Here is a 25,942-nt window from a genome sequence, read left to right on the forward strand (position 1 = left end):
GGCGCCGCAGAAATAAGGAACAGAATCGTGCCAGAACTTGGGGTCTGGCTAGGAGTGTGCCATAGCCTTATTATCTTTATTTGCTTATTTATTTATATTTCTGCAAAACAGACAGATGGAGAGACCGAGGGCAGTTCTGTGGATAAATAGTTCAATAATTTAAAGTCAATTCCATACTTAGCCCAACACCCTCCCCCTGCATTCAATAATTAAAAACAACATCTGATGATATGAACGCAAAAAACACAACAAATACCAACCATAACCTTGCTTAGAGAGCATAAGCCTTGCTAGCAAATGTGCTGTAATTCTCAGAAAAATACTAGAAAGTTTTGCTATTTATAAATACATAGAGAGAGATCCTGAAAAACTTTTCAAAAAAAAATTTTCTTTCATCGGTACTTCTATACTGATTCAACTGATAAATGCCATCTAGTACATCTCTAAATAAAATCACAACAAATAAATAAATATATTATACTAGTGTGCAGGACACAATGGTGTTACAATGATAAATAATATTACATTTGAAAACTTAAAAAAAAAAAATTCAAACTTTAACCATACATGCTATAAATAAATAAATAAATCTTTTTAAATGCTGCTGCTGCTACTACTACCACTATTAATAATAATAGACATTATTAATATTACAATTGATTTAATACTACTACCACAAATAATAATAATAATTATTATTATTATTAGTAGTAGTAGTAGTAGTAGTAATTATCTTCATCCTCATAATATATTTTTCAAATATTTGTAATGCATATTATGCTTTTATTTTTGGGGTTTAAGTTACTGCGTCCAAAGCCAGAAGAAAAAAAAAATCTAAAATCATATCAGTTATCCTGTGTTTTTATTGTTGGAATTTGCTGCACAAAAAAGCAGAAATTAATAAATCATATCAGTTATGGAGCACTTAAAAATAATTGGTATCAGTCGATCTTTACCTTACTACGTTTGAAATGTCTTTTCTGGACATTATAGGCCTAATTATTTTCTAGAAGCAAAAAGTCTGACTACTAATAATCCCTAAATGTGTAAAACAGCTCACTTGTCAAATGGTGATACATTACATAGATTTCCATATCACCCTCTGTACTCAACTGTAACAAAAATAGGGCAACCCCATTTCTAAACCTACCCCAATAAAACTGAAAGCCCAATTGCTGCATGATAACATCCCACAATTCATCCTAAAATACAATTACATTCAGAAATACCGCAAATATTGTACTAAAAACCAGACTTGACAGCTAAAGTTAGTCAAATACTCCAGTATAATCTTGAAATACACTATAACTCTGCTAATATCCCTAATCCAAATATAATGTAATGAAATTCCATGAAAACAGGGATTTTGCACGACTAGCACATGTCAGTCACAGACCAAATCTCTGCATTGCTCAGCAGCAGATGGGCATAACGGGTATTGGGACAGACAAGCAATTGAGGTAACATATTCCCTTTAACACAGACACAAATAAAATCCCAGAAACACGCACACAACAATGACATGAGAGGATCCTGTACGGCAGCACACCCCCAGCCTTTCTTCTATATTTTACCAGCCATACGGTAGTTTATTTTCCACTTCTTTTACCATCTGTAGCAACTTTCCCCCCACAGACACTCACAGCTGTCCTGTTTCATGTCTGTGCTCTCCTTTATATTCCGGCATACAATGCCACCCCGTGCCTCAATCACCGTGCCTGCATTCTTCTCTTTGCAGTGGGAGGTGGGCCTTTCATGATACAGGGCGCCAGCTATGGCAAACAGTTGAATTTGTGTTTAGGAAACGGTTTGCGAACATAAAGCATGCTGGTTTGTATTGCTCAACACTGCAAACACAGTGATCAATAGGCAGTGATGTACCGATCGGACACTATAATGCAGATCGATCTCCACGTGATGAGGAAGAGATCCAGTTTGAGCAGAGATTTAGCGATGAAGCAGACTCAGTCTGTCAGTTTAAACCCCGTTTAAGAGGCTTTTGCTTGCTGGGATTCATGTTACGACGTTTGAAGCTGAATGGACATTTCTGGCTTCTACTGTAACCGATACTGACCGTAAAGGTCTTTTACCTTTGTTAAAATGCTGTTAAACATAAGATCTTAATTCAAATGTGTCGCATAGAGCCTAGTTGACAAATTTACGGTGTTGTTCTTGAGTAATAACGAAAAACATGTTTCCTGGTCTCCTCGAGACGCACATGAGCTGTCTGCTCACGATTCAAATGAAGTCCTCATCAAGACCTAATACAATCAAAGTTTCTCCCGGCAAAGGCCTCGCAATGCCTCGTTTGCTGCAGGCTGGGGCTTAAGACAATGGCACTCTTGTTGAATGGCATGCGCGCACAAAGGCTCCATTCTCAGAACTTAGCCAAAGTTGCTGTTCTGTAATGAACTAGATATCTGCTCTCGGGAAGTCTAAAACAGTCTGATCCATTAGCAGACACTGCGTACGGTTACCCAACACCAGCCATTAGCTCGCAAAAAACGAGGATAAAAGGAAACGGTAAACAGTTAAACTTGCAGCAACAAACAACAAAACCTTTGTTTTGTTTGTCTATACTGCTAACATTCATGCATAAGATCTAAAATGCCGTTCAAACTCTAACATCGCAAGCTAAACGGCGTGGAGGGATTGCGTTATCTCCTTCAAAATTTCGCAATTGGCTTTTCTCCAAAAATGAAAATTCTGTCATCATTTACTCTGTCATCTACCAAACCTGCATGAGTTTCTTTCTTCTGAAGATATTTTGAAGAATGTTGGTAACCACAGTTGACGATAGCCATTGACTTAGCCCAAGTTCTTAGCCATAGTATGGAAAAGATACTATGGTAGTCAGTGGCTACCGTCAACTGTTTGGTTACCCACATTCAATATATCTTCTTTTATGGTCAACAGAAGAATGAAACTCATACAGGTTTAGAACAACTTGAGGATTACGACATTTTCAGCAAATTTTCATTTTTGGGTGAACTATTCCCTTAACCTCTTCGACAGCAGACTTCTTGCGACAAGGCATTCACGTAAATGCTCAAACTGCAAGCCATGAGTTCTCAAAAAACGTGGACAAAAGGAAACAGTAAACAGTAAAACTTGCAGCAACAAACAACAAAACCTGATAAACTGTTCAATGCCGCTTTCCGCTGTTTGTCTTTACTGCTAACATTCATGCATAAGGACTAATTCTATGAAAGAAAGAAAGAAAGAAAATCTTTTTAGAAGCACAACAGTAGTAGAAAACATAAATTTGTTATATACAATTTTAATATTTACCTTTTTTTTTACTATTACTACTAAAATCTTTCTTGTCATTCCAAAGTTTGACATATCCTCCATCACTTGTGTGTTCATTTAATAAATATTTGAGCTAACTTAACAACATAAACTACAATTAACATATTTTAAAACCAAAGTATGTGCAAAAAGTGTGTATTCCATACGGGCCTACTTAACACATTCTTGCACAGCAAAGTCATCTGTAGCAACTCCAACACAAGAAGCATTAAATAAATGTGTGAATAAAGGAGGATAAAAATAAAAATAGCCGAGCTCCCATCACGGGGCCCATTTCTCTCTCAGTGGCCATGTGCTGGGACGACTGAGGAGTTAATACAAAACTAATTAGCAAAAACTGACTGGTGCCAACCCCCCTCATCCCTTTTCCTGCCTCACTACGCAGGGGGACAGCGGTAAGCCCAGAGCACAGGTGTACCGCTCACGCCGGCACTAGATTACTGCCCACTGCCTCTGCACTCAAAACCCTTCACCGTGCTCCCCAGGCCGCAGTTATGTCAGAGAGGAAATGGAGTGTGATGAGCAGCATTTTAAACGAATTGTGCATGTTTTGCATGTCGGAAAAGAAAGAAACACAATCGTTTTTGAACCACAACAATGAAAGCGATGCATTAATGCACGGTTGAGACCCTATGTTGGGCGCCAACTAACGTGGTCCAAATCTGCGAGGAAAGATCGGCACTGACAATGCACATTAAACGGATTACACGAATTTGCCTCGCAATCAGATTTCGGAGAAATTCACCCACTAAAGGCAAGTGGCTGCGCAACAAAACATCTTACAGTGTTTCCCCCGTCCCAGAACCATCTGCTTCGTTTAATCCAATCACATTGCAGCAGGAGAAAATGGTTCAAAAGGAGGTCAAATGCAATGATATTAAAACTGACTGTGCTGTATCCCATCATTGGATCCGAGCTGGTTCTTCAACACTGGGTCCGTGCCGGAGTGGCGTTTGCACAATCCGGGCAGAAAAGATAACTTGCTGCATGATGTATTTTTATGAATGGCCGACAACCTCATTTTTAATGAATGGTACTGTGTGAAAGAGCACAGTGGCATGGTCATTGTTGCAGTAACAGGGCTGGTCGGTGGGATTTAGCGAGCAGAAAGCAGGGGAGGATGGGTGCGAGGGGGTGGGGAGGTCCCAGCCCACAATGTGTACTGCAGTAACCACAACAAAGGCTGTGGTTTATCCCACAATCGCCTTAAATAGATCCAAATTATTGTTGTTCCTCAGCCTGTGGAAAGGAAGAGGAATATAAAACGGCTGTAACACAAGATGTGCCAAAAGTCAGCCTGAAGATATCAGCAGATTCAGTTACTGGCGCAAAAAAAAAAGTTCTACGAATCGACGGCTTGCTGTATCCTTTGACTGGCTTTTGCAAAAACTTTCAGCCAGCTTCCTAGAACTTAATACGAATTTACAAAAACTGATGACAGTGCACCTTGAGCATGCGTCATCAAAGCTAACTAGTTTTGAAAGACACACTGTACAGTAAATCTGTTTAAGAGCTCACATGGAAGTGGGTCAGACGTCTTTACAAACATTACACACGCAAACGGTTTGTTCAACGCGGCTCCGGGTCAATTAAGGTAAGTCCAGTATAAATATCTATCAGCCTGGCTGGAAATGTACACACGGGCCCGGTTGAGCGTTTGTTATCTATCTGCACCAGCGGTATCCTTCCATTGTGTAGTGAGTCTGAAAACACTGGAATGAGACACAACTACAGTTCACAGCAAGTGAAATTGCATTTAGTTGACATATATAATGACAGGAACTCTAATTGAGTTTTTCATCAAAATAAGTACTTATTAATGCATCTTTTTAATTCTTAATGACAACACAATATCCTTTTTCCCCCAAAAGTAATAATTTAGATTTTAACCTGAATTTGAATGGGAACTGAATCTTAATCTTACATCAAGATGATTTTAAAAATGAAAGAAATGATTTTAAAATTTAAATAAAATAAATTACTAAATATATATTTATTTACAAATATTTTAAAGGTAACTTATATGATAAAATACCCCAAAATAAATTAAATAAATAAAAAAATATTGCAAGGGAAGGATTGTGAGCTCATGACTAAATAAATAAATAAATAACATTCAGTCTTAAATGCAATGTAACTACGATTTTGCAAACAAAACAAAGAAACAAGCTGCCTGATTTTCATGTACTTAAAAGGAAACAGTCACTGGTGTAATGTTAGTCTGGGTCTCCACGGCTATTAACCCCTTTCGGCTGGTTTAAACGGCACACCACTCTGTGGCCCAAACAAAACCACCTGTTTTAACAGGAGGTCAAGGGGGCAACCCAAAACCAAAGCCTGCCCTCCGCGTGACTGGCTGCTAATGGGAGTGGATGTTTATCTAGGAGGTCAAATGCCTTGAAGATGGGTCACGACCCTAACATCTTAAGCCGTGACCTCTCCCACGTGTGGAGTGCTCCTGTCGTAAATTAGCCACGGTTACACGTCCTCAGGCCTCAGTGAACACCACATTTGTGTCTTCTTCTAGTTCTCGTGTTACTTTCTGTCAAGAGATGTATGGCATTGGACTAAAATTATGAACTGTGTCACTACTGAGATTAGAAAAATGGGTTTTTAAAATACATGTTCTAAGAAATCAATTAAAAAAATATGGGAAAATATTAAAGTGGGTGTGTTTGCTGGCCTGCACCCCTTTGCCCTGGAAAGACTGTGGGATAAATTTAATTACTGAATTTAGCTTCTCTCAGAAGCCCCACTTTCGCCATCTGTGTATGAGGTCAGGCTCTCTTCAGATGGCTTTTAATCAAGGGGTCTCCAGCAATGCTCCACTGCTTTAAATAAGACAGAGAAGGAAACCTGATCGGCCCGTATGCAGGTCAGAGACGAGGAGAGAGAGACTCCCGTGTCTTTCTTCCTCTTGTTCTCTCGCTGACGTCTCTTATTCACCATCGAATCAAAAAGAAATGGTAACTTCGCCGATTAAGATGTTAGTAGGACGCTCCCCACTTAATAGGCTTTCAGAACATCAAAACTAAAAATTTCGGTGGGCCGCGGGGGAAACGCGTTTCAGTGACGGTGTCGTACTTATCCTCACAAAAAGCTCAAAGGCTCCGGGCCTTTGTGTTCCCACCAAGTCAAAGTAATTCACACGCTCCCGTTTTGCAACCTGCCATCTGCCAGATACCCCGTTTTTCCGCCGTGGCGCTAAAGCTCACGTTTTATGGCTTTATCTCCGCCGTCTTCGGGTTACATGGCGTTTTCACTCTTTTATCGGTCCCTCATCAAAGCGCGAGTCCGTACGGAATGCAGGGAACGGTGGATACGCATGCTGCCAACTCGCTCAGTGCCACAATTTGCGTGCGAGAGGAAATGAATGTAATTAAGGTGCTCAGTTTGCCTGGGGAAACAAAGTGCGCTTCTTGACTTCCAAGTGAAAGCCTGTGTTTGTGCCGCTGTCAGTGCAAGATGGATCCCCTACCGCCTTCTGCCAATTAACAGTCGCTCCGTCAGATATTTGTGCCGGACTTTTCCATGTTAGCTTCTTGCAGTTAGCAATCAGCAGGAATAACTTCAAATAAATCACATTATATGTTTGATTTAAACAGAAAATTCACTCTCATTTACGTATTCATTTTATTTTGCCATATGTGGCATAAAGGAAACTTTATGATTCGATTTGAGTTGAATCCGACGCACTTATCCTATACTTCCCAGATTCCTTATTGACTGCTGATGGATTGTAAACAGTAAAATCCTAAAAGAATTGAAGTGCAATCCATTATGATCATTTGCATTTCACATTTTGCATACGTTCAACAGATTTAGTGAATTCAAAACGGGACTTACCTGCATGCACAAAGTAGGCCAAGTACAGGTCGAGCTCCTTTACGGAAACTCCTATCTGATGCGGCTGCACGCACAGCCCTGGATTCGAGCACTGCGGAGACTTAACCAGCCTTTCGCCATCAGTACTTTCAAGCGGAATACCTTTGAATAAAATCACCATGACCAGGTCCAAGCGCCACACTTTGTCCGCCTGACGCAGGCAGTCGATTCTCCTTATCTTGCCCTTCTGGTCGGGGTTGGAGAGCACACAGCAAGGGGGCTTCTTCCCGGTGACAGTGAGCACAAAATCCTCGCGGAACTCAGGCCGGATGTCCTTGCGGAGTTTGGCCAGCAGCCGCGATGCCCACTTCTGCTTGACCTCCGGCTTCTCACTGAGCAGCTCGTCCTTCACGGCTCGCTCCTCTTCCTTAGACATGCGCTTCTCGTGCTTCTTGAAGTATTTTCTCTTGCGGGCCTGCAAGTTGAACCAAGTGTAGGAAAACGCTTTCACATGGGGCAGCAGTGCTTCAATGAAAGGATGGAATTCATCCTGTGAAGAAGGACAAGGGAGCGGAAATTAGACTGTATGGCTAGAGTTAAAGTTTTAGAAACATCCTTAAAAATATTTTTAAAAAATACAAAGTCACTATTTTTTTTCCTAAAAAAAAACAACTGTCATTTTTCAAAAAATCCAAGCTAAAGTAAAAAAATAACAGCAGATTTTTCACAGCAGACACCATGAAAGCGAAACATGTATGTCTACATAAAATCCCATTTGATTATTTTGAAAAACGGCCCTCAACTGACTGTGTCTGTGAACCGAGCAGGGCAGTGTGTGTGTGTGTGTGAAGCTCGTCTAGGACATATCTTGGCTCTCTGGCAAGAATGCTGGTCTGTAGGGGTCTGCCAGGGCCGAGAAAAAGCAACAACCGACTAGGAAAATTGGAGTGGCTATTTTTATCTGTTCTCCATAAAAATGCACACACGATTCCAAAAAAATGGAGCTACTTCATTCGCTATCAGTGAGGAGTGTGTTGTTTTCACACAGGAGTGTGTGCGGGGCAGATTGTGCCGGGTTTTGGGATCCCTTCACCTGCCGCTGGTGCACAACCTGGCAGAAAATCAATTTTTAAAATATAATGACAAAAAGATCAGCAAAATATCGGACGTGGCATTAAAACATCTTTTTGTACATGGCAAAACTCCTTCTTTCAGTGGATATATTCATGCAGGGATTTAAAAAAAATCTACAATAGGAAATATATTTTAATATTTACAGAATATTCTTGTATATAACGTGAAATGCAGTTATTTAGGAAAGCTGCAAAATGCAGTAACTGTTAATAAAGGATTTTTTTATTATACAAACTAGAAGCATTTTTAATACTGTACATGTGCTTGGTTATTAAAATAGTAAATATCCAATGCATGCTTTTCTGTATTTGTAGGCCTGCATGTCCATTTCTTTAATGCCTTAAAAAAACAATACACGCTAATAACTGGGCAAATAAATAACGTGCGGTTTCTAATATGAAATAATTTGGGATTTTACACAGAAAATAACTCAGGGTTTTTATTACATAGAGAGAATAATGGCAGACTGCCAATCACTAGAATAACATTTCCACAAACAGCAATAGCCCTGCATCGTGTCCCAAAACCGAGCATGCGAGAGCATGAGAGGGCTGCCAGCAAGCAAGCAAAGTGCACTATGTGCTGAGTGCAGATTTCATTTGAATAAGCACAGATATGAATATAACGCGCTGGGCCTCGGACTAGTGCCTTTAGAAATTTAACAATTAATTCGCCGTAATTTAGGAACGTTAATTAAATGAATTTCTTAGGCCAATTTCAAGCACTGCTGATAATGTTTGTTTCGTAATTAAAAATTATCACAATATGCCATTGAGCAAAAATAAATAAATATTTATTACAAAAAAACAAACAAAAATATTTTAATAATTATGGAGGTTTATTAAGCTGCAGATTGAAATAAATGTAGTGTTTGTGTAAGATTACTACATGTCATATTAATTATAGCTGTAGATTCAACAGCAGACTTCATATGGATACATATTGTCATATCTCTTTTGTTACACCACAAGAAATTGAGGATTTGCATAATCATATATCATTATTATAGAGTATGGCACAACGTGTGTGTGTGTGTCTCCTGTGAGAACGTATATGTTTAATCATATTGTTTCCTTCCTGTCTTGTTCAAGAATCAAACTCCCTTGCCTCCGAGGCATAAAAACTGTATTGTTTCATCCTGCATTTAAACCAGTGAATGAATTCCCTTATCTTCCTTCACTGACTCTACAAGTAACTTAATCCAAAATCTGTGAAATACTGTTCCTCAATTACTGATATCATCTATTGTTGTGTTTTTATACATGTATATTATATGCTTTTTATTATTATGCTTTTTATTTTTTTAAAGGATCTGTTGCAGACTTGTCTACGTTCAGACTTCTTGTAAAATTGCTTGGGAAAAAAATCAATATGGAAAATCTCCAGACGAGAATCGAGCTCTCTACTGTAAAAAATGATGTTAACTTTTTGCAGTTCTCTAGCGATGTTTTTAAATAAAACAACCGACTGCTAGAATTATTTTGTGGATGATACACAGCAGAGCGTAATTTAACATGCAAATTATAATTATGAGAGCGTCCAGAAAGCTTGTTTTCTTCTTTTGTTTTGATTCTAGCAATTCATGAAAACCGAATTCTACATGCTCGTAGCGGCAGAACAAACAGCTCTTCACTTTTTGGAGCGTGCCTGAGTGTCAATATAGGTTCTGGTTAGCATGTCAGGTTTTTCCAGGCTCCTAAAGTGTTTCAAGCTGAACCTCGCTGTCCTATAGGAAGGCCTCAGCAGGGAACAATAGTGCCTCGTGTTAACATTTCCACAAACAGCAATAGCCCTGCATCGTGTCCCAAAACCGAGCATGCGAGAGCATGAGAGGGCTGCCAGCAAGCAAGCAAAGTGCACTATGTGCTGAGTGCAGATTTCATTTGAATAAGCACAGATATGAATATAACGCGCTGGGCCTCGGACTAGTGCCTTTAGAAATTTAACAATTAATTCGCCGTAATTTAGGAACGTTAATTAAATGAATTTCTTAGGCCAATTTCAAGCACTGCTGATAATGTTTGTTTCGTAATTAAAAATTATCACAATATGCCATTGAGCAAAAATAAATAAATATTTATTACAAAAAAACAAACAAAAATATTTTAATAATTATGGAGGTTTATTAAGCTGCAGATTGAAATAAATGTAGTGTTTGTGTAAGATTACTACATGTCATATTAATTATAGCTGTAGATTCAACAGCAGACTTCATATGGATACATATTGTCATATCTCTTTTGTTACACCACAAGAAATTGAGGATTTGCATAATCATATATCATTATTATAGAGTATGGCACAACGTGTGTGTGTGTGTCTCCTGTGAGAACGTATATGTTTAATCATATTGTTTCCTTCCTGTCTTGTTCAAGAATCAAACTCCCTTGCCTCCGAGGCATAAAAACTGTATTGTTTCATCCTGCATTTAAACCAGTGAATGAATTCCCTTATCTTCCTTCACTGACTCTACAAGTAACTTAATCCAAAATCTGTGAAATACTGTTCCTCAATTACTGATATCATCTATTGTTGTGTTTTTATACATGTATATTATATGCTTTTTATTATTATGCTTTTTATTTTTTTAAAGGATCTGTTGCAGACTTGTCTACGTTCAGACTTCTTGTAAAATTGCTTGGGAAAAAAATCAATATGGAAAATCTCCAGACGAGAATCGAGCTCTCTACTGTAAAAAATGATGTTAACTTTTTGCAGTTCTCTAGCGATGTTTTTAAATAAAACAACCGACTGCTAGAATTATTTTGTGGATGATACACAGCAGAGCGTAATTTAACATGCAAATTATAATTATGAGAGCGTCCAGAAAGCTTGTTTTCTTCTTTTGTTTTGATTCTAGCAATTCATGAAAACCGAATTCTACATGCTCGTAGCGGCAGAACAAACAGCTCTTCACTTTTTGGAGCGTGCCTGAGTGTCAATATAGGTTCTGGTTAGCATGTCAGGTTTTTCCAGGCTCCTAAAGTGTTTCAAGCTGAACCTCGCTGTCCTATAGGAAGGCCTCAGCAGGGAACAATAGTGCCTCGTGTCCAAAAGAGACAAGAGAGTTTTAACACATGCAAAACTATTACGAAAAACCAACAATGTGAATACACAGTTCACCTAATATGACGTTAATACAACGAAAGGCCAATGTATATTTATGCATAAACTAAAATACGTAAAAGTGTTGAAAATGTGTTATTTGGATTTTACTATAAAATGAAAGCAGTATACAGATGTGATTTTTGCCATTCAGAAGACTACATGAGTCCTTAAAAATGACACACACACACACACACACAGAGAGAGAGAGAGAAAATAGACCTCATACTGCCTTAACACCGCAACAGAGAGGAAATCAATTGCCCGTCTCAATTATCATCAATGCAACTAAGATTTTTAGACATTTAATAATATTACTGTCAAATTATATTCAAAAGAAAGGAAACAGTGCTTTCATTTTTTTTGTAAGATTGTAAGCTGTTTATCATAGTGTATTATTGCTCAAAAATCTGAGTATCATTTATTTTTAATAAGTACTGTTTTTAGCAACAAATATTGGTACTCAAGTAAATGAAATATATGAGCTATATCTAAGTTCTTATGTGAGGTTTCAAGTTAGTGATATTGTATTACATTTACTGTGACTGATAAATTATGAAAAGCTTCCCCCACAGTTTTGCATGGATTTAATAGAAATAAATAGTTATAAAAGAACTTCTGCGAACATATCCAAGTCTTACATTATCAATTCGATATAAAGACGACTTCAAAGTTTGAGAACTTTCTCAGCTTGTCTTTCTCCACACATTACACATAATTTGTCTTTTTTTCGCATGAATCCTTTCCAGTATCTCCAAACAGACTGTAACTAACACGGTCAAAAGAACGTCCCTATATGCGACACAATACTGAGGCCTTCTCCTTTGTTTTGTGCATTCAATAAAATGCACTTAACCAAACAGTTTAAAATCACGTCAAGACTACAGTATAACGCTACAGCTTTTCCAGAACTGTCACCTCACTTCACCTGCCACCATGATTCACACAATTAATGTTTTTTTAAACCTCTTTTAACCCTTTCAATTGCTGGCCAACTTTAGTTTTATTCTGTGCTAATTACTAAAGTACGATGAGCAACAAACAAACAGCCCTGTGCATATATATATAAAACAGCACATTATAAAGTAAGTTATCAAGCATGACAGCACCAAATGTCTTAAAAAAACTTATACTCAACTTATCAATATTTAGAACTGCTGCTAAATATCAGAAATATAGAGACAGTGAAGCTTGCAAGAGACTAAATCTTTAGGTCTCATAAGCAGCAGAAAAGCTTTTTTTTTGCCAGCAGCTGGTTCAAACTAATGTTAACACAGAAAACGGCATAGTTGTATTGATACTTAATAACAAAACGCACATAAATATAAATATTCTGATCTCAAAAATGTGTTTAAAGGTGCAGACGCTAATGTGAGGTTTTAAACTCAAAAACAGCTTGGTGTCACAGCAGAAGCTTTTTAAGTCACGCAGAGTTTTCATTTAGAATTTCTGGTGCTTTAAGAAACCCAGAGTGCTGTGAAAAACCTACAAATGCAACATCAAGAACTTTTTAATCTCCAAATAACCATAAAGCAACCTAATAAGAAGAGCTTACTTTGCTGAATCGTTAAAGAACTTTATTTTAAAGATCAAATGTGCATAACGTTGTCTCTGCGAGCTCAGTGTAACATTTTCTTTCATGCACAGCGCTCAACTTGCTAAATATCAACGTCCGTCTCCATGCAAAAAGCGGCTAGAATAAAATTCAGCTGTACATAAATGTGCACAAGAAACATATTTGTGTGTAAGGTGGGCGCCATCCGCCATGTGGTAGTTCAGTTGGCACTGTCAAGAGCAGAAATGCCTTAGTGCACACTAAGTTACTTGTCTTAAGGAAAGGTTAGTCCCTATCCGTGCTGTCCCGGCCAAAGACACCGCTCAAACGCAACAAACAGAGTTAATAATAGACGAAAATGTCACTTACCTGTGTTAGGCATAGCGGAGAATACATATCTGTCGGTTTTAACTCTTGAATTGTCGATGTATATGTTGTGTGTGTGTGCGTGCGTGTGTGTGTGAATGTATGGGGTGTGTATGTATATGTGTGTATGAAAAGAGAAAAAAAAGAGACAGAAGAAGGGAGAGAGGGAAAATAGAGCCTTGCTTCTTGCTTTCACATTTCCAACTCTGCGAAGTGCGCGCGACGCTTCAGCGCTCCATAGAGCTGAACTTTAACCCCGCCTCGAGTTACACACATCTACTGTACTGTACTGCTAAAGCCGTATTTCCAAACTTTCGGCATTATCATCAAGTGCAGCCTTTGAGAAAAGTCCCGACGACGGATGGATGGAAGTACACGGAGATTTCACAGAGCCATGAGTGAAACTGTGGTGATGAAGCGCCGAGAGGAGCGATTATTTCATCTTGCGGTCATTTGAATAGAAAAAAAGGATAGAAAAAGTCGTCCGGATGCGTTATAAAACTCGCGTTTGGTTCATTCTTCGCTGTCTTCTTATAGCGCCGCGCCGCGCGCTTGCATCCGCAGTGAGGCATGTGGCGGTGCGAAGCAAAACTGAGGCGGATTTACGAGCAGCGAGGAGGGTTCGGCATGCTTAGGAAGATTGTAATATCCTTAAAACCCCCTGTTGCAAAAGCTGCCACTTGTGTCGCGGTTAGTTTCGACCTGAGAGAGAGGGAGAGAGAGAGGCAGAGGAAAAAAAAGTGAAGCAAGCGCACGATTCGAGTCCGCTGAGACGAAGCTCCCGTTCACTTTTGCCGTTCAAACTCTTGGGCTCTTCCATCAGCACAGCGCCCTCAATATCGGCACGAGAGCCATACACATGCGGGACAAGAGAAATGCGCACTCCCAATGCCGTTGCACTTCGTGTACACCAAGTAGCCTATTGTAACGCAGAAAGTATGATGATGAATTTAACTTACATCTTTAGCGTGCAGTTGATGTCTTATAAACAAATTTTAAACAAATAAATAAAGGAGTACTTTTCAGAAATAAACAGCTGGAAAAATAAGACATTCGTATCGCATTCACTACCCTCAGTAGTGTGTTGCCAAATAATCAAATAATTTCAGATTTTACAAATCAGCAATCATTTTAATGCAGTTCTTGCAAAAGGTGCGTTTGCACATGAATGTTTAGAGGCAGCATAAGGGCAACTGATTCTATATGCATAATTTCAAATACTAAATCAAATGTAACATTTAATAATTAAAAAAAAACAAAACTAAAACACTGATTATAAAAAAATGCTGCGTATGCTTAAATAGGCTACACGTTGTCATTTGAAAAAACAATCAGAAGATTTAAGTCTCAGCAGCCTTAAGTGCAACATTACACAATACTTGCTTCATTTCGAGTCAGACCTGAAGTGATAACTTTAGTTTGTACGCGAAATCCATACTTATTTCTAATGATTTAATGAACTGGTTCAAAAGAGCCAATCGTCGGGGAACAGAACAAGCATGGTCAGGCTGTGTGCAGTTGATTCACTAAAAGAATCGACTCAAAAGAGTCATTCGTGTGAGAATCGGACTACACTTTTTGCGTTTTACGTTTAAAATTCACTAAAAAGAGTGTCATTCATTTTGGTAATCGCACTATACTGCTCGCGCAATGTTTATGATTCACTAAAAATAAGCAGACTGCAATGCATTTAGCGGCATCGAACGTCATTAGCCACAAAAAAAACCGTTGCGTTACGAATTATCGCGAGATAAATCGTTTATAACTCTAGAAAAGCGTTCTTTTCGTTGCTACAAGAGCAATAAATAAATGAATGCTTATTTTTGTTCCTTGTGCTAATAATGTATGTTTATCCAAACCCAAGTATTTCACATGCAGCATTTCTTTCCTCACGTGTTGAACATTGTTTCAGAATATTTTGAAACGGCCAGTTATAAGCACCAATGTTTTCAGTATCATCTTTCATTTCTGAGGCCCGTCTTGAAAGTATTTCAGACTGATTGTGCGGCTGACATGTTCCTTAAGAGCATATGCATATTAATATTTATATCTGAGATTTTGATATTTCAAAGAGCCAATGAAATAGACCACACAAAATGAAATTGTGAATGTTTTATAAAAAAAAATAATTAAAAAAAAAACAGCTAAATCCATCTGAATAACTTCAGTGATTAAAAAGTAAGAAATGGACACTGATGGATAGGAAAGCGACTGCCAAATGCACTGTTATGTTTCTAATCACGTGTACCGAACGTGCAAACATCATTAATAAGCAAACCTAGCTCATGTAATTAGTTTGGTTGGCACTCAACAGCGTTTTATTATTAACCAACTACTCTCGCCTGTATAAGTCAATCGGGCGCCCCCTAGAAAACGGCAACGTGCAGGCTTCATTTCAGCACACACAGAAAAGTGCTTTCCAGAAAGACGGGATGATATTATAAATTAAAGATTAGTCTGTTGGAGACAAAAATAAACACTATATTCCATAAAGTCAAGCATTTGATGTGCATCAAAATGTGTGTGAGCATCAACCCGTAAACAAACATCAAGGTGAGTTTTGTTAAATCTAAGATAGCCTAGGTGATGATTAACAAAACACTGTATGATAGAAAAGATAGGAAACTGGATATTAATTATGCTCACAACTCGCAGACACGCTAACTTGCTGCAGGTGCACGTCCGTCCCCTCCGGTGTTTTCAAGAGCTACTCTGTGATTGGACAAAACAGTGCAATTCAAACCTCACGACGCCGCTATTGGGCAAGTTTCACGCGCATGTGACGGCAACCACTCCTGCACGCAGCGAGACGAACTCCTTCAGACAGCCGGTCTGTCGGTAAACAGCCTCGCAGAAACACAAATACGTTCGATTGGGAATAGAGAGAGCGCTTATCTTCATGATATCAGACTTCCGTTTTGTTTTGACAGCCTGACGGGAATGCAAAGGCTCGAAATGTGTGCAAACACGGTCTTTCAGACCTGACGCTAAAATGTGTTGTCTCAAACATTATGATGTAGTAGCATATAAAACGGACACATTTTGATGATTACAGAGTAATGGAAATAAAAGCAATTATTTTGCATTTGTTGTTTCCAAATATCTTATATCGTCTTGACCTTGAGCGAAAAGGAAGTAATAGCTAAATGAACTAGGCTCCTGTCAACCTTGTCACTTACCTCAATAGCCCATATATGATATATTTTTCTTAAATTTAACTTGAGATGGCACAATCAAATTTATTAGAACTTAAATATCATCTTTGATAGAATATTTCAAATATTTAAAGAAATGTGTTGTTGTTGTTGTTGTTGCACCCATTTATTAGAAATGATCCTTCATAAACATACACACACACAATAGTTTTTGTAGTAGGCTAAAGCAAAGGGGAAAAAAGCATGTGCCGTTCTCAAAAAACACAAAAACGTTCTTTTCCACTCCTGTATATTTGACAGGTACCTAGGTGTGCAACTTGGACTTGGTCTGGAGCGCTTAAGTTGCAATCGATTCTGCAGGTCGCGCTTGTTTAACTCCGCAAACGTATTCATTTGAACGGAAACTTAACGGTAACGGGTTTCGACGTCTCGCTTGTCAAGACTTGAAACGGGAGTCGCGTGGCATCGTTCATTTTTACACGTGAACTGCGTGTCGACAGATCAGCACCTGTATTTAATTATGCAGCCTTTACAAAACTTAAAAGCGGCCTATAGAAAATTGACGAGAATTGGATCAATTATTAAAATATTTTGATTTTTACTTTGCAGTGCTTTTGGAAAGTCGAAATTAAATGTATATTAATAAACACCGGATATTAATTGATTTGTGGAGCTTCTTAAAATGCCCACTCAGGCCTAAAAGTGCTCAGGACTGAATTCAAAACTCCAGTCAGAGATATTAAGATATTTACAATCACAGATACGTGCCTGTACCTCATTTAATTTACATTTACGCACTGATTTCAGCACTGATTGGCTGAACAGCGCCTATAGGCCTACGAACTGTTCATTTAAGAAGTTCACTGGAAGAGTCAGGTGAACTGCCTCAACTGAAAACTATCAAACAAAAAAAAGCAGTTTAGGAGATATTTTTCTAGAATGACAAATAAATAGATTAGCGAAAATTTGAACAGAAATTCACATGACTTCATATTCACTTTGAAAAAGTTCAAATTAATGTCATTGCACGTTGTTATCTGAATGACCCTGCTTTTTTTTTTACACTAGATTTAGGCTTAAATATAACAATTAATTTATCTATTCAGACTCTAGACTGTAGGCCTAGTTCAAATCGTGGTATTATAACATAAAAACGTTATTAAAAATGAAATATATTGTTGTGTGTTGTCTAACAATGAAATGAGCTACAAAACTTCGACCGTTTATTCAGGATTGTTTCCTGTTGGCCTTTTATGAAGCAAGACCAATGTTATCAAGCGACAATCATTATCATTTATAACAAACATCTAAAATTCACATAATTTTGTCTCGTCTAATTGTGGGAGACATTAGAGACGCCTTTATAGTATATTCTGCCAAGTTCTACGAGAAGGCACTGAATGCCAAGGCAACTGTGCCAAGGCTTTTGGAGGCAGAGTGGCAAAGACGAAGCAAAAACTGCAGTGTGTATAGGACAACGGAGCGAACTACAGGGACTGGACTCTTCGAAACAAACTATAATTTGGGTTTTATTGTGCATTTTCAGCTCATTTTTAAATGTGGCAAAAGTCACGGGACCAAATCAGGTAAGGCACTTAACCCACTTGGATGGAGTTTCTCCCTGACTTGTGTGGTGGACGTGAGTACAAATTCATTATTAGCACAAAACAAAGAAGAAGGGGAAAAATTAACATCTGCAAGGTTTTATTTGAGAATCCGTTCGGGCTTTAGCGGGTGCGAAAGCACAACGCTGCCAGACGAGTCCGCACGTGTAAATCTATCAGTGTGTGTGTGTGTGTGAAAAAGGTATAAAACTCAGCGTTAGATCGCCATCTAATGAAAGTCTATCCTCAATGTGACAAAACGTATTGTGTAAGAAGTCAAAAAAAAAAGAAGCAACTTATCCATTTGGTTAATGTTGTTTATTACTTTAAGTGGACCCAACAAAAATAACAATTAAGCAAGCATTTTTTAAAATAAATCACTTCAATAAGCAGCTGCGAGAACTTGACAAATTCTACAGAGGATTTCTTTAGCACTTCGCATGAATGACAATTTCCATTTTACTTTTAAAAAACGAGATTTCTTAATATTACGCAAGTGCTGTACTGTCAAGAAACTTTTTTTTTTAAAACATATTCGGAGAGTGTCAATAGTGTTTTTGAAAACGTATATTCTCATGATAAAGCACGTATCTTGATTTATATGCAAATAATTTAAAGCAGCAACTCGAAATATTGACATGTTTAAATTACTGTATTTTGCATAAACTGTACTTTGCATAAAGAAATTCTTGTCAAATTCACCCACTCTCTTTATGCAGGACACGTCAGTTGAAAATTAATTGTGAAATGATGAGTTCCAGCTCATAATCATACTAATAACAAAATAATAAAACTCCCTAAACATACATACAATGCAAGTGAGTTAAAAGGAAAGTGTTAGCAATAAAAGAAAACCATAAAGAGATCAATTATTATGATGTGAAAAAAATGTCCGCTTTCACTGTAATCGTGTCTAATGACTAATTAAAAGCCATACAAAGAGAAAGAAAGAAAAATAATTTTTAGTTAAGGTTTTTGTAAAGGTGAGTGAAAATATATAACATCCAATGTAGAGCAGAACTCATTAAAATGTCAAATAAAATAAGATTAAAGTAATGCTGCTGCCTTTTAAACCCAAATGTGAGAATATTCCTTAAAATTGAAGTTAAAAAGTACTAATCGTACAACATAATAATAACATTATTAAACAATAATTATTTTTTATTATTATAATAAAGATTTATAAACGTATTACCTCGTGCATATAATCCCAAAACATTGTGTTATGTAATAGTGTCATACAAATAATTAAGGATTTCATTATCATTATAATAGCTGTTACTGTAATTATTAATATAATTTAGAATATAAATGATTATTTATAATCGACTCAATGCTCATCATAATTCATTAATTTAGCCCGAAGTCTTTCCTCATTCTAACCGGTCAGCCATCAAATATAGGTAGAGACTCCACCTAGAGGCTGCGATATGAACTGACACGACTCTAAATACAACACGTCTTATACCTTCAACAAGATTGAAATATATAACAAAAATAAGCCATTCTGTTAAGCAAGCATTTTTTTAAATAAATCACTTCAATAAGCAGCTGCGAGAACTTGACAAATTCTACTGAGGATTTCTTTAGCACTTCGCATGAATGACAATTTCCATTTTACTTTTAAAAAACGAGATTTCTTAATATTACGCAAGTGCTGTACTGTCAAGAAACTTTTTTTTTTAAAACATATTCGGAGAGTGTCAATAGTGTTTTTGAAAACGTATATTCTCATGATAAAGCACGTATCTTGATTTATATGCAAATAATTTAAAGCAGCAACTCGAAATATTGACATGTTTAAATTACTGTATTTTGCATAAACTGTACTTTGCATAAAGAAATTCTTGTCAAATTCACCCACTCTCTTTATGCAGGACACGTCAGTTGAAAATTAATTGTGAAATGATGAGTTCCAGCTCATAATCATACTAATAACAAAATAATAAAACTCCCTAAACATACATACAATGCAAGTGAGTTAAAAGGAAAGTGTTAGCAATAAAAGAAAACCATAAAGAGATCAATTATTATGATGTGAAAAAAATGTCCGCTTTCACTGTAATCGTGTCTAATGACTAATTAAAAGCCATACAAAGAGAAAGAAAGAAAAATAATTTTTAGTTAAGGTTTTTGTAAAGGTGAGTGAAAATATATAACATCCAATGTAGAGCAGAACTCATTAAAATGTCAAATAAAATAAGATTAAAGTAATGCTGCTGCCTTTTAAACCCAAATGTGAGAATATTCCTTAAAATTGAAGTTAAAAAGTACTAATCGTACAACATAATAATAACATTATTAAACAATAATTATTTTTTATTATTATAATAAAGATTTATAAACGTATTACCTCGTGCATATAATCCCAAAACATTGTGTTATGTAATAGTGTCATACAAATAATTAAGGATTTCATTATCATTATAATAGCTGTTACTGTAATTATTAATATAATTTAGAATATAAATGATTATTTATAATCGACTCAATGCTCATCATAATTCATTAATTTAGCCCGAAGTCTTTCCTCATTCTAACCGGTCAGCCATCAAATATAGGTAGAGACTCCACCTAGAGGCTGCGATATGAACTGACACGACTCTAAATACAACACGTCTTATACCTTCAACAAGATTGAAATATATAACAAAAATAAGCCATTCTGACCTTTTTAGGCACACTTGTTAAATATAATTCCATTTTTAAAGGCATCTGTAATTTAAGATAGCAAATGCTCTGCTTATGTGTGTTTTAAACGGTAAATAGGTTCAATTGTTGTGTGGTGAAGCATAAATACATGTAGAAAATGTCAATAATAATAATTCCAGATAATTGTAATAGAACTACTGTATTATTCTGTACAATTAAATATGAGAATACAAATGGTCAATATTTTGGTTAAGCCCTGTTCAAACCATTTCATCAGTCCAACGATTGTGTCCAAAATATACATATTTTGTTTTACTAATACACTACTATATTTCAGTAATGACAAGCCACTGTAGGGTGATGATGTTTGGCTTCAGTCTGAATGACCTGGAGTCCAGAGTGAACTGGAGATGTGTAACTAATTCACCTTTTTTCTGCATTCCATTAAAAGCCACAAGAGGGTGATCTTTCTATACAGAAGCCCCTTTGATATCCAGTCTGAGAGGCTGTAATGCTGAGCTCCCTTCAGTTCGGCAAGAGTGCTTTGTCCATCAGTGTTGTAAAATATCACATGCACTGCAATAAAGAAAAGCTGGAAATTAAGACACATTTTTCTCGTTTATTTAAACCAAGACACAGTGACGTGCCATGCACACTTCGCTCTTTGTTCAGCCAAATGAGGCCGATTTAAAGATGCGTGTTTGGGAATGATAAACGCGGTTCTATCCAGGTGGCCTTCTGCCTGCTCAATGTAAATACCACCCAAGCTCGGGAGTCCCACGCTCAAACGGCACACACCTGGAGCGTCGGCACTGAGGGGCAGGGGTTTTGTGGGATGGAGGCAGACGAGGGGATTGTGTGGAGTCGCTGCATACAGTTCTGCTTAGGCAGCCGGAGGGTAATAACATTATCCAGAGCCACAGCAGCTTGCCTTCGGGGCTTTTCCAAGCCAGGCCTTATGAATAAACAACAAGAAACACGACAGAGGATCTCCTTACTCTACCTCTATTGTGCTTTTAAATAGGCCGAAGCTTTAATACAATTAGAGTTTGCATGTCTGAAAAACGACAGGTGACTTTTAAAGGGAGGAGGAAAACATGTATAAAATGGAGATGGTATATTTTTAAAGGTATATTCCAGGTTCAGTAGTTAATGCATTATGTTGATTATCTCCAAAAATGATTTTCTGATTATAATGGGTTATAGAGACACATTTGTAATGGAAATGAATGGGGACCGCATTAAAATACTCACTGTTTCAATAGTACGGACGCAAGATGTAAACAACGAGTGTTTACATGATTTTAGAATCAAATATAAATACTTACTAACCTTTTGGGTTCATGTATGGTGTTGATTTTCTTCCAAAAATTAATTAATTTAAAATCTGTTATAGTGAGGCACTTACAATGGAAGTAAATGGGGCAAATATGAAAATGCTAAAATGCTCACTGTTTCAATAGTATAACCACAAGATGCAAACATGTTAAGATGATTTTAAAGTGAAACAAATCACTTATTCCTTTGCTGTATAAAGATATAGTAGGCAATTTTACAATTTTGTCACCATGACAAGACCTTAAAGCCTAAAACGACTGTAAAAACGATGATTTAAACAGCTTTACAACTAAAACAATACATACGTTTTAATAGAAGAATTAATGCACTTAAAGTAGTTTTATAAAATAAGATTCATATTTCTGCTTTTAACCCCTGCTTTAAAAAAGGACCCCATTTACTTCCATTGCAAGTCCCTCAAATGCCTAAAAACGATTTTTCAAAGTAAATAAAACAGATTACAAAAAAAAAATATTTCAGATTTTCACTTCAAAATGCCATGTTTAATTAAATGTTACTGGCTATTTCTCTGTATTTTTTTTTTTTTTTTGTGAAATTTACTAGCAATATCTGAGTGAAATTGTTTCTACATCAATTTTTATTTTACAGCGTAGCCTCTATTTTTGCTTTTTTTTTTTTTTTTTTAAAGAAAACAAGTGACGGAATACATTTTTGTAGTTATCAACATTGTCACCAGTGTTGTTTTGGTATTATTTATATACTAATATACTATTTATTAGCATTTTGAACTTTTATTTTTATGTTCAGTTTTCATTTTAATTTTAGTATAAATTTTTTTTTTTTTAACTGTACTTTGCCATTTTTATTAGCTTTAATATTAATTTTTAATATTAATATTTATTAGCTTAGCTTTATTTTTAATTCAGTTTTAGTTTTAGTAATTTTAGTTCTGCAACTGTCAGTTAGCTGTCAAATTTTCTTATTTTCATTTAAGCTTTTAAATTACATTTTTCATATAATAATTTGATTTCACATTTACTTTTGTTATTATTTTTTTATTTTTAATCGTTTTAGCTAATAACAACACTGCATTCCATAAATGCAGTCGACTGAGCTTAACTTGCACTGCACCTGGAATGTTCCTTTAATATATCATAAATCATTAAAATAAACCAGTTTTCTACATATTTCGACCTGTACGACTTCAGAATCAGCATTTTAGAGTTTAATCAGCATTGAGAGAATGCGTCCATGGCGCTGCTGTGTGTGTGTGTGTGTGTGTGTGTGTGTGTGTGTTTGTAAGGGTGAGACGGGTGGGGGAGGAATGCTGGTGCTGGTTTGGAAGCAGTGGGCTCCACCTGCTGCCACTGAGATGCCAGCTCTGGAAAACGGCCAGGATTGGCCCACAGTATTACCCCCCTCACACACACACACACACACGGGAGTCGTGTGAGCCAGGCCTGCACAGCGCTCTCTCCTCATTCACAAACACAAAGCTTACAGGCACGACTCCGCTCGCATTCGCTGGTGTGTTGTTCGATAAATAAAGTGAGTTTTTTTTCCAAGCGCCACAAATACTGTGACCAATAGGACTGATGTGGTGTTTAAAGGCCTGTTTTCACTCAGACAGATTGGGCGTAGATTAATGAAGAGTGGTGCTTACGCCGGTTCTAATGAGTGCGGTGCGCTGCAGACAGAGGCCTTGATAAGACGAGAGGCTGTTGTGAGAATAAAGAGGAGTGAAAGGAGACAGATGGGCCTTACGACACTGTGAGGAGACAGGAAACACACACATGAGGAGTCATGAAGAGTAACTCAATAACTGTGTGTGTGTACAGTCGTCTTCTGTAAAAAACGCACAGGGTTTAGGATTAATTATTAACAATACAATATTAATAAAATTTCATTATTTTTGTTAGCAGATAAGGTCGGAATTAGAAGCAAATGTTGTAAGGATTCATTTTTATCAATTTAATAAGTAAACTCTGACATCTTTCAAAAGTACTAAATGCTTATCAAGGTTCCTGCAACATTTGACGAATGAATTTCCAAAACTTTTTAATTATCATACAATGTGCTTAAAAAGTGCAATTTCTTGCCAATTATACACTACTGTTCAGTAAATTTAGAAAGATTACAAAAAAAAATAATAATAATAGTGAAGACATTTAAAATGTTAGAAAGAATTCTATTTCAAATAAATGTTGTTCTTGTGAAATTTATTATCAACAAAAAATCCTGAAAAACAACGTTTCACAGTTTCCACAATAAAATATTGTTTTCAACATTGATAATGTTCAAAAACATTGAGAAAACAACAACAACAAAAAATGTACAAATCTTAAACTTTAGAATAGTTGAGTATATTTTAGAGTTGAGAATAATACAAATATATATATACTATTAACTATTAGAAATTTATATGAAAGTTATTTGTGATTATTAGATAATAAAAATCAATAAATAGTTAACATAGATTGCAGTCACAAAGAGCAATTTCTAGCTGATTAAATATTTGATAGCTGTGCATAATAAAATATATATTCAATATATAATTTAATGACTTTCCATAACTAATTTAAATGATTTATTTCCAGGCTTGGAATCTTGATCTTTCCATTTTTCCATAAATGTGGGAACCATGAATTGCCCACCATTTTCACAGAACATTAAAATGTCTATATTTAATATTAATGTTAATAACTTTGTAACTTTTTTAGATTTTTTTCCATACGGAAATCTGTTTTATTGTTCTGAGGTAAAGTACAATAAATATATTTTAATTTTATAAATACGCATGCAAAATTCTCATCAAGATGCTTAATTTTTTTTACTAAAATTAGAATTAAATAATATTATCATACAGACTTAAATAAAAACAGAAGTTAATAATATTGACATTATCAGCCATAACAAAAAATCTGAAAAATCTGTGCATCCCTAAACTGAATATGTGGAAATTCCAAAAAAATCAGTTCTAAGAAATCATGCCACACATGTCCGCCAATGTCCAGAACTCACAGAGTCTTTCTTAAAAACAAGCCTCCAGGCAAGTACGGTCCATATGCAAGCTGTTGCAATAGCTAGGCATATGCTGGGTATATATAACACGTTTTCACCCTCCCCCTCATTCCTTCTGTTTGATCGCGGCGCAGACCGCCAGAAGCACACCAGACCGCATGCTCACTGTTCATCACATACGTGCGTTCATTCAGCACAGATACGGGCGCATAAAGGACACGAACATTAATGGAGAGAGTCACGGTGAGAATGCAAAGGCATCAGGCACACACACAAACAGCCTCACGTACACAGACAAACAGATGTGCAAGGCAACCTACCCACCCTAAACACTTTAAAAAACACTACGAGACACCTGACAGCTGTTCCTGGCTGGAGGGAAAAAAACCCGGAAAGGGAACGATTTGCAGCTCGGAGCACACAGCTGGATATGGAAACAAGTCCCTCTCCCAACATACACACGCTCAGCTCTCAGCATGCAGGAACAGACAGGTGAAGGAGATGAAAATTAACTACAAGGATGATCCCAAGCGAGTTCCCTTATTACGCCATTGAAAATCCTTCAATACAAGCGGACTCTGTTAATCACGGTAGTGAAGAAGATTAGAAATGGATTACGCCAGTTCAAGACTGACCTCTTTCTTCAATAATGTCCTGTCTTTCTCCTTTATATTGGTCTAATAAGGAGGCAAAAGTGAAAAAAACGTAACAAATGATGTGAGAACTTTCCGTAAATATAGCACCAATGAGGTGCCATCCGCCACTTCGATAAGATGCACGTAAAGTCAATTATTTTTGAGAGTATTGCTGCTAATGTGTGATCATAGGCTTTCATGTCTATGATTTGAGGTCGATCACAAGCAAATTCCCATATTACTCCACTGAAAATCCTTTGATACCAGCGACTCCATTGA

The 25,942-nt window shown here is 36.7% G+C and overlaps 1 protein-coding gene across 1 annotated transcript in view; it reads right to left on the minus strand.

The window, feature by feature from the left end:
- The window catches only part of LOC107653654 (nuclear factor 1 A-type-like), a 164,800-nt gene that overhangs the window by 118,834 nt on the left and 20,024 nt on the right, over positions 1-25,942 (minus strand). Inside the window, exon 2 of the mRNA XM_016440435.1 lies at positions 7,159-7,687. Within this exon, the coding sequence (XP_016295921.1) occupies positions 7,159-7,687 (529 nt within the window). The remainder of the gene's footprint in view (positions 1-7,158; positions 7,688-25,942) is intronic.

Source organism: Sinocyclocheilus anshuiensis, unplaced genomic scaffold (genome assembly GCF_001515605.1).
Source record: "Sinocyclocheilus anshuiensis isolate Anshui unplaced genomic scaffold, SAMN03320099.WGS_v1.1 scaffold1079, whole genome shotgun sequence".
Lineage (NCBI taxonomy): Eukaryota > Metazoa > Chordata > Actinopteri > Cypriniformes > Cyprinidae > Sinocyclocheilus > Sinocyclocheilus anshuiensis.